Source organism: Zeus faber, assembly GCF_960531495.2.
Source record: "Zeus faber genome assembly, chromosome: 17".
NCBI classification, from domain to species: domain Eukaryota; kingdom Metazoa; phylum Chordata; class Actinopteri; order Zeiformes; family Zeidae; genus Zeus; species Zeus faber.
Window position 1 is genome coordinate 14,411,512 of NC_137204.1, and position 10,741 is coordinate 14,422,252.

The 10,741-nt window shown below is 42.0% G+C and overlaps 1 protein-coding gene across 1 annotated transcript; it reads right to left on the reverse strand.

The window, feature by feature from the left end:
- Positions 1-814: 814 nt before the first annotated feature.
- On the reverse strand, positions 815-8,350 carry oaz1b (ornithine decarboxylase antizyme 1b). The gene is given in 6 exon segments (XM_080018506.1): positions 815-1,773; positions 3,028-3,113; positions 3,793-3,965; positions 5,919-6,005; positions 6,007-6,058; positions 8,181-8,350. Coding segments are annotated over 6 exon segments (654 nt in total). The 5' UTR covers positions 8,306-8,350; the 3' UTR covers positions 815-1,642.
- Between the last annotated feature and the right edge of the window lie 2,391 nt (positions 8,351-10,741).

Consider the following 10,741-nt stretch of genomic DNA (forward strand, 5'->3'; position numbering starts at 1 on the left):
TCTACTTTAGAGCTTGTTTTACAGGGGCCGCAGTTGGGAGCGAAGCCATCCCCTGGGTGTCTGGCGCTCTCTGGCCTCCCCTTGTGGTACGAACGCACGCCCGCCATGCGCGGCTGCAGTCGGCCACACTTGGCTCACGCACACAAGCGACCGAACCATGAGCTTGACACCTTAACGCACTTACATTCGTCCACCCCAATTCATTCGTTTGGGCCTTCTCCCATTTCCCCCCATTTTCAGCCGTGTTTCATCCCTAGTTGAAAATCATTCATACGTTTGTTTTTGTAACCCATTATCATACAATATCGCGTGACGGACATTTTGGAATAGTAGGCAAGTTTATTACGATAAGGCCAGGACTATTCCGTTTTTCCCCCCCGTACCTGTTTTGGAGTTTCCAAAATCGCTCTTAAATATCACGCCCCTTTCACCTGGGATGTGGAGTGTTCATTTTAATAGATCTCATGCTAATGAATGAAGAAAGTATAATCTGTATCCTGGACTCAAGATGTTTTGTCAATAAAGAAGACTTTTTTTTTTTTTTTTTTATTATCACAGAAGCACAACAGGTACCACTATGCAGGTGAACACCAAACTTATAACTATAATGAAAGAAAATAAAAGTTAAAAGGAATGCTAGTCCAAAAGATTCCTACCGGAACATCACAGCAATATTTCGTCCTCCAAAACAAAATGCTACAATAACATCAGTTAAACATGACAAAGCCAAAGCACTTTGGATCGCTCACTTTTCTTCCACTTTGTACCAATACACTCGTCTCGGCTTCTCCCACTTGTAACCCGAAGCAACAAAATCTGTTGCATGCAACAGCATTCAGCTTCACACTCCAACCCATTTTGCTAATCTAAAGGGATTATTATCCAGCTATCAAGTACCAATTATTGGGGTTGCTGCTCAAAAGGCATAACAATTAAAACGAGCCTAAACCGTTTGAAAAGGGTCCTACGTCCCGTAAAAAACGTTCTGCAATCGAAATGGGATGGAAATAAAAAAAAATTAAAAAAAGAGATTGAAGAATTTCGCGTCAAACAAGCCAATTCGATAAAAGCTGAAGCATCCGAGAGTAAACCTGATGACCTTTTTGTTGTTGTTGTTGTTGTTGTTGTTGTTGTACATTCAAGAAATGAACAGTCCTCCTTCTCAGTCTTTTCAAAGCAAAAGCCAACAAAAATAACTACAAATCATGAAAAAGGAATAAAACACTGGAACTAAAAGCTATCTAAATTGCAATGCGCTCGTCCTACGTCAAAAACAAAAACAATGTTTCCCTCTCATTTTAAGCGACGAAGAAGATACCAATTAACCATAAATGATAACAATATAATAAAGATACATAGCAATATGACGGGTGAAAGAGAAGATGCACATTTTAACTATTCCCTGGAACACAAAACGTGGGGGGAAAGTGAGGTTGTGAGCATTTCGGTTACATGAAGAATAAGAGGTTACAAGAATGTTTTTTTTTTTTTTTTTACTGAAATGGCAGTATATACGTAAATTGTTAAGTGAATCGGGAAGGGTGGGGGGGTTGGAAAGGCAACAGATGGAACGACGGGGGTAGGGGTGGAGGATACGGTAAACGCAAGGGGGGGGGGGGGGGCTTCGGGGTTGTCCGGGGAGCTACTCCTCGTCCGAGGAGTCCCTGTCGAAGTTGTAGGCCATGAAGAAAACGTCGGGGCGCGGCGGGACGAGGGCGTGGCCCGGTTTCACCACCTCAAAGCCCAGGAAACTGAACGTACGCACCAGCTTGGCTGCAGGGACAAAATATGGCATTTACATTCTGAGCGGTGCAATGGGTTCAGTCAAAACTGTATTGTCGTGCAAAGGGAAATGCACCCATCAGCCACAACATTAAAACCACCACTAATATTGTGTAGCTCCCCCCGGTGCCACCAAAACAGCTCTGACCCGTCGAGGCATGGACTCCACAGGACCTCTGAAGGTGTCCTGCGTAGTGGCCGACTGGGAGCGGGGCGGCCAATGGCTGATATATAATGCCAGTATCATGGTATGGTTTATTATTTTTTACCATCTGATAAAATACAACAATTTAATAATAATAAACAACACACAAAATTGCTGAACTAAAATGAACATTTATTTAGCACTAACGTTATTGTCCCTGCAGTTAACTTATTAAAAAAATAAAAATAAAAATCATCAAGTAAATAAAAATGTCCACAGGTTATCAAAAAGACATAACTTTGTAAAAAAAATAAAAATACATATATAAAATATGAATGAGCGAGTGAGTGACAGGAGGCGGGGCTGTGTGGGCGCTGCAGCGGTTTGTTTGTCACACACACACACACACGCACGCACGCACGCACGCACGCACGCACGCACGCACGCACGCACGCACGCACGCACGCACGCACGCGCGCGAGCGAGGAAGTGCTGCTGGAACCGGCAATATCCGTAGTGCAGAAAACGAGTATTGAAACCGTTTCAAATATTCAGAATAGATATGTATAGAAAAGTCTATATTTAGTCTGCAGATTTTTTTTGTTTGTCGACCTCATGATCTCAAAATACACAAATATCGGCTGACCAATCAATTGGTCGACTACTAGTTCTGTGGTATCTAGCACCAAGACGTTAGCAGCAGATCCTATAAGTCCTGGAAGTTGCGAGGTGGGGAGATTAGGCTTGTTGTTCCAGCACATCCCACAGATGCTCGACTGGATTGAGATCTGGGGAATTTTGGAGGCCAAGTCAACACCTTGAACTCCTTATCATGTTCAAACTATCCCTGAACCATTGTTGCAGTGTGGTAGGACGCATTATCCTGGTGAAAGAGGCCACTGCCATCAGGGAATACTGTTGCCATGAAGGGGTGCACTTGGTCTGCAACAATGTTTACGTTGGAAGTCAAAGTAACGTCCACATGAATGCCAGGAGCCAAGGTCCTGGCATTGGTGAATGTTATTCACTTCACATGTCAGTGGTTTTAATGTTGTGGCTGTGGTGTACATCTATGTATATTTCCAGTGTTGAGTACATACCACGATCTTCTCTGTTCTTGTAAAAGCAGACAAATACGCTGACAACTTTCAGGTGTTCTTCAGCATACTCCAAGAGAGACGCAAAACTGGAGAGAGAACACAGGTTTTCTTAATTAAAAAAACATTTAAAATGGGGAAGCAGACATTGGACATGAATATGGAAAAGTCGTGCATTTGATCCAGTTTATTATTGTTGATTAGTCTATAAAATATGTTGGTTAAGGTTCTCTTTTCAGGGTTCATTCTGGCATTACAAAATGAAATTCAAGCACGGTGTGTTCATTTTCAAGGACTTCAAGCAAAACAAATCTCAACGTGACATTTATTTAACACACACACACACACACACACACACACACACACACACACACACACACACACACACACACACACACACACACACACACACACACACACACACACACACACACACACACACACACACACACTTTCCCTAGCATCATCTCTGTCATAATAGCATTTCTGGAATTCTTTCCATTAACGCTGCAATGTGAATAACAAAACCAGCAGGAATATCACAGGTTCTCAATGATCGTGTTTTTCCCCCCCCCAAGGACTTCAGCAGAAAAGGAGCTATTTTCAAGGTATTCCAGTAATTAAATTTCTGAGGATGAAATTCAAGCACCTCAAGGAGCTGGTAAGTACCCTGACTTTTACAACAAAAGCCCTATTTTGTGTGTAAAGCCCTTTCTGAAAATGGCTCAAAACACTCCCAGTAAAGAAACTTTATTATTACAGCCTCACCTCTCCTTGCTGCCTTCGGGGAGCGACTCGAGGGGAATCTCCACATAAAGAGCGTTGCTGGCCAGCACAGCATCCCACTGGATCACCTTGGTAACCGTGGGGCGGCTTTGGAAGTGGAGGATCCCGGGGCGACCATTCCCCGCTGGCTCCTCTATCACCGTCAGCTTCCTGTCCTGAGGGGTAGAACACAGGAAGCTTTTTAATATGTACACATGGTATGAGTTATGTCTTTTCTTGTCAAATAAGTAGTGTAATGTATATAATGGGCTTGTGAGACTGAGACGTTATGAAGCCAAACCTCCCCCTTCGTCTGGAGCTCCCCTAGAACCGCCAAAGTTTTTTAAGTCAGGGCTCGACAGCAACGGTTGCCCACGGCAACCAGATTGAGTCAACTGGCAACCATTTTGTGGCCTCTCGTTGCCACCTTTGGCAACCACTTTTTAACATAATAAAAAGGGACAGCAAATAGCAAGACGAGCACCCCAAAATAAAATACATTTGATGCATGCATGAACCAGACCACGGCACGGACGTTGACTCACATTCCAAATTGTGCATGCGCCAGTGTGCACAGGCACCTGTTTTAGACACAACGGCGAAACAAATTAAGTTGTTTGACTGTGGGGTGAAAGGTTCGACAAACCCGTCAACATCACAGTTGAATGTGCAAATTGATTCAACTGACAAAGAACCAGATGAACCTGAAACCATTTTAGCATATTATATTTTTTATCTGTCCGAGAGAATAATGATATCGAGATCGATTCACTATTGGAACTGAATTAGTGAACTTGTTCTGATATTACGTTAGAACTAAAGGCGCGGACATGGTTTTAGTCTCCGGTTGAAAGCACTCCAAGCAGGAAGCGACGCTGCGTTCACAGGGTTGTAAAAATGTAACGCATGTCAGAAGTGATGTGTTCATTGTAACTTGGAAAACCGTCGGCTACCCCCATAAGTATATTTCAGACCTTTTTTCTCTCCAAACATGTGTTTGCAACCCTGCACAGTTAACTAAAACCAAAATAAAACTAGCTGTGAAAAAAACATTTTAGTTGAAATTACACCGAAAAAAAAAGAACTAACTGAAAGGATATTGTGTACTTACAAAACTAACTAAAATAAAAAATATACAAGAAACGTCCTAAGTTTCGGTCTTTTTTCTAGTCAATTTGCTCAAATTTGTCAACATAATAGCAGTTACAATACAATAACGAGTTCTTATCTTATAATAATGAGCATGGCTCAGACCTCATCTGGTGGAGAGCTACTTAAATGGAAAGATGCAAATTAAAATTTACAATTGTTAACAATGAGGGGACAATGAGATTGAGATTGAGATTATTATTGTCTGTGTGGCGAGCACATACATGTGGGTGTAAGAGAGAGACAGAGACACAGGCTAAGTGTGATCAGGCCAAGTGTGACCAGAAGAGTGAGTGTGATCGCAGCTCTTGTCTGTCTTGGAATGTGTTTCTTCCCCTCTGAAAATTCTAATTCTGTAAAGTATCATATTAAACACAAACTACAAAGAATTTTGTTTGGTTACTATAATGAAGCTTTTAAACATTCTTTTATGGCACATTTTCATTATTAGGTTGACTTATAACTGCATAGTATCTTAATTACTGAAAATTTAAGGTGACTAAAATGTCGACCATATTTTCAGTTTCGGCAAACAAAAGCTGATACTCATTGCAATGACATTAGTTGTCCACTAGATGTAAAAGCCCATAAAGAACATTCCCAGAGCACCTGTAGGCACTTTGCTTTCCCTCAAAGCACATTTGTATTTCACAACTGGAAATATTCAAGTAAAGCCACAAAAGGTTTACGCTGGTTTTATGTGTTCTTCGCAGAGTGAACTTTTTCTCGAGGCACAAATCCATTTTTTTTGACGTTTGCGATATAAATACTGTGGTCAGATTGAGTCAAGATGTTTTGCATTAGCTAATATATAATTACTCTTAATCGATTATGGATTTGTTGATCAAAGATCTTCTATCGATATTTTAAATTAAACTGTTCAATCCTTAAAAATGTTGTATAACATGTTAATGACCAAATTATTATTATTAGATATCTATCATTATGCGTTACATATTGGTGGACTGTGTCATACTCACTGAGTAGAGTGACCGAGCAGAAGAAGTGTGATCCCGTGTACCATTCCCTCGCCCACCTGGGATCTTCAGGGGTGGGAGAGGGGCATCAGGAGCACCACAGAGGCCCCGGACCGCGGGTACTACTACAGTGCAGGGACAGGCTGGGGAGAGGGAGAGAGAGTTTAACAGTACTTTTTTACATTCATTCAGTGATAGCACTAACATAAACGGCTAGTTCACAAAAAAATGCACTTCATATTTTGGTTCTTTTATGGTGAACAAATACATTGTGAACAAAGCGGTTCTTCCTTTGGCAAAGCCTTTAGTGTCACAACTACAGATTTTGATCCAAAGTGGCCAGCTGTACTTGACAACAGGCCAATAATAACAGCAGCAGGGCTGGTCATCGAAGTGGGGGAAGGAAGGCAGATAAAAGGAGATCACATTATGGCCAGATTGCTCATGAGATTGGCCCAGTCTTTCCATCGCATAAAAGGGAATTACTTTTACAGTGGTTTCTGCTTTAATAAATTTTTTTTAATAAGTGAATACATTCTGTGTTGTCTGGTCTACGCAAAAACACATTTTACCGTAAATGACTATTAAAATGTACTTCCACATGAAACGCCGTAAAAAAAAAAGGAACCACAAGGGTTAAAAGTGTAACAGCCAAATGTCCCAATCGTTATTAGATTGGCGCGTTGCGCATTTGAACTACATCGCCATCCCTGGAAAATCTGAGTTGACAGACTTTTGTTATTGTTATGTTACTGCTGTGTTACACAATAACGTGCGACACCACCGCCAATGGTGGTTTAGTTTCAAGCTTTAAACAGAAACGTATACAAGATTGTTGATAGATACTGTTTTCACTATGTTCTGGTTTTTAACTCCTTCCAGATTCCTCCTGCCTGCCTGGTGGGGGGAGAGAGAAAAAAAAAGCAGGGGACTCTGCTAGGGTCAGATTTCAATGCATGGCGTGCCAGGCTTAATGCACTGGGAAAAAAGCCGTTGCCATACTCAGGAGGTATGTGTTTGTTTTGTTATTGTCATGAAGTGACAATGATTTACTGCAGTACGAGCAAGAGTTGTATAAGAACCCCGGGAGTGGGAGGACACAAATCCAAGAACGGGAGGGGATGCAGTGAATTTTCTTCAACGGCTATAGCTATATAATATATATATATATACACACACACATTTTTTTCCTATATATACACCCTCATTGAAATTGTTTAACAACAGATAATCCCTTATATGAGCGACTGCCAGAGAAATGATGACAGAGCACATTCTCTCACTCCGACAACCCCTGGCGCTTCCTTGTTATAGTGTCACCATATGTTGCGTCTCTCCATTTGCAGTTCATCTTCACTTCTATTGTGCATGTGTCAAATTGGGCTCGGGTTTCACCGCTTTTCTCGGTGGGCCTCGATACAAACCCGGAAATGACGGTCATCGAATGAAGGACGACTTGGGACTAGAATGACAAAAACCCGAAAAACCAGTAAAAAGGTGGGAATACAACGTGTATTCTCGAGGGAAGGTGCAGAAAAGTCCCCGGAGTTTAAATTTAAACATCCAAAATAATCGACCGGCTTCATCACGTCACTATTCTCTACCGTCCGTGTTTAGAACGACTGTCATGACTTTTGATCGTCAGTTTAGATCTTTTTTTTTTTTTTTTTCCTCTTTGTTATGAATATTTTTGTCCTCAATAATTGTGACCCACTGCCATATTTCAACCAGGGAATCGGCTCGAGATCTTGGGTGGCCTCGGGATAGGCTGCACCAAACAAAACGTACCAAATAATCAAGACGAAAAATATTTGAGATTTTTTTTTTTTTTTTTTTTTAGATTTATCGCTCACCTGAGTTCAGACGGCGACAAAACGTTTAAGCCACACGTCAAGCCGTTGAAAGTGACACGAAAAACATTTTCAAAATCGTCACCACAGCACAATACCCCGGCGGACGACGCGTCCGCTGCGTTTGATGTAAACGTTATGTCACAAGGCAAAAGTTGCCAGGTCGGCGGTGTTTTGTCAGCATAGTCGCAAGAGGAAAAACGCAGACGATAAATGAACCCGCTTTGCCGAAGTTGTCCTTTAAACGGGGCGGACGAAGGGGCCCGACAACTAAAGTGCGAAGTTACGGCGGCTGTTGCGCGGCCGCTAGCCAGTGTTGTCTTAGCCTAGCACACCCATCCCCCACACCGCAGCGACGAGCCGCTAGCCGCGACGCGCTAGCTAGCTTATGTAATTCCCCCATCGTTTCACTTACTTGCCAATCATGTCACATATACTACTACTTAGATCCGCCATGGTAGCAAGGGTCTGCTGTTTTCCTTCCTTTTCGCGAGCAAAGCAATGACTGTTTAGGATCCGCTGGAGGTTGGATTTTACCATCCGGCCTCGGGTAGAGACACGACGGGCTGACTGCTCTCCGCTATGGTCGGCTGGGGAATGACGCTCAGTCGATAAGTCAGCGGCAGCTGGGTAAAACCCGGAAGTGTCAAATTACATGCGCGCACACGCTTCCCGGTTATACATTTTTTTTTTTTCTTCCGTTATTTCCAAAATAAAAGTCCGTCGGCTGACGTTAACAAACCGTGTAAAACACAAACGATTCGGGATCCCAACATTACTATCGCATCATCTGATCACAACGTTATTATCTTTGCAGTGTGAACGGCTGCATCCAACAGAACTATGCTATGTCAAGCATACAACATCGTTGAGCTTTAAAATGCCTGTGGCGGTGTGGGATTGTAGCGCTGCTAAATTATATTATTATTGTATTAATATTATTCTAACCATCAGATTTTTTTTAGAAGCAGATTCACCACAAGTGATATCATTATTATATATATTTTCTGCACAGCATCAGTGTCACCGCCAACACCTTCAACGAATCACGTTCATCCGTTTGTATAAAATGTAATTTGTCATTAGTGTGTTTTATTATTATCATTATCAGCATCAGCATCGTTGCTGGCCTACAATTTTAAAAGGAAAATAAGGAAATTACCATTGAAAACAAATACTGAATTACTATTGTAGCTCCCTTCATGTATATGCCAGCAATTTCTCCTCCAACTTCCTGGAATCACTGACAGTTATCATTTCACAAGTTCAAGAGATTGTCACATACATATACATACAGTCATACATGGCACCATAATAATAATAATAATAATAAATAGCAACAGCCCACAGATCACCGAGTATATCATGCGTAAACAATTTGTTACATGATAAAAGAGCGATCGCTTACGTTAAACAATTGAATTTCATTTTAGTTCTGCAATACTTGCATCCAGTGAGCTGAGAAACCCACTGAGGCTGTTTTGGGCGGCAGCAATAATAACTCCAGGGAATGATCCAGTGGAAAACATGAACGACAGCGTTGAAACTAAGAAACGGAGCTCTGTCTTTATGTGTGTATGTGTCTGTCACTATGCGAATGGATAAAGCAATACGCTTTTATTTGCCAAAGATAGTCATTTTAGAATAGTTTAAAAGGGGGCTATGATGTCAGCCCATAATAAATATCTATGGTCATGCATAAATATAAAAATTAAAGGAATGAGTGTGCAAAATGCTTTTGATGATCAGACTTGAAAGGAACGCTTCCCATATTTACAACAGTACCTCCAGGGATGGCACATCTATACTATATTTAACATTAGTGGGTGGCGAAGAATAACAGGAAGCTTCCAGGGAGGGCAGGGCACGTCTGCTCTGGCCCACAGCGACCGGTTGTGTTTGAATTGTTTGAGCTCTCTCATGCCACTCACAATAGAAACTTCGGACGAGGTCATCCGGTTGATAAGGAAATGTGCATTTGAAGAAACATTTTATTAATCTCATAGGTGCAATGCACTTAACACAGACACACACGCACGGAGGGAGTGGTAGTGACCCAAACACAGGGAGTGGTGACTTGGGAATTTTATCCACCGCTTTTCTCCCACTCCCTCACTTCCACGGCGCCCGGGGACCAATTGCAGAAGTGGATCCATGTTGTGGTCAGGGGCGGGGCAGGGAAGCATACTGCATGTTTTTCAGTTGTGCTCCTTTTCTGTGTGTTGGAGTAAACCCATATGAGCACATGCAAACAAACAGGAAGGCCCCTAATGGGGAGATAAACCGTGAGCACGGTGCCAAGAGCGCCGCGGGCAGGAAACGAACGGCAGCAGTGCAAAGCACCGTTTTGTCTGATTACAAAAAAACTGATACGGCCGATGCTTTTAATGACCAGCATTGAGAGAATAGCTTCCGCCACACCGAGCTGCAAAGTAGTATTATGGGCTGGTCATGCTGGTCCCTAAACTGGTTATGCTAGACCCCCCTGGCAGAACCTGGTGAACACAACAGTGTTTGTTTGAGATGCATATTACTGTAACAACCTGTGCTCCAAAATGCCCCTGCAAAATGAACATGGAAGGTTCTTGTCCCTGCTCCCAAGATATGAACGTCTCACATCATTCCCAATCCATTAGAGCACAAACGAGTCATTAGATTGCATTGGTATTTTTTTATTTCCAGAGGATTGTTTTTAATGTGAGGGCATTACCAGGGATACACATATATGTAGGAGGTGGGCTTAGCCTGTTACAGGGGGCATGATCCTCCTGAAGAAGTAAAAAAATAATAATTGGAATAATTTATTAAAATGTATTATATTATTATTCTCTCATGAGGCAAAGCTTATGAGATCAAACTTAAATTTCGATGAGTCCACTGTATGCACACAAGACAAGAGAAATATCTGCCTTACTATTGTGAAGACAGGTATGGTGTGTGTATAAATACATAAATTGAACACAGTAGGCAAACTGT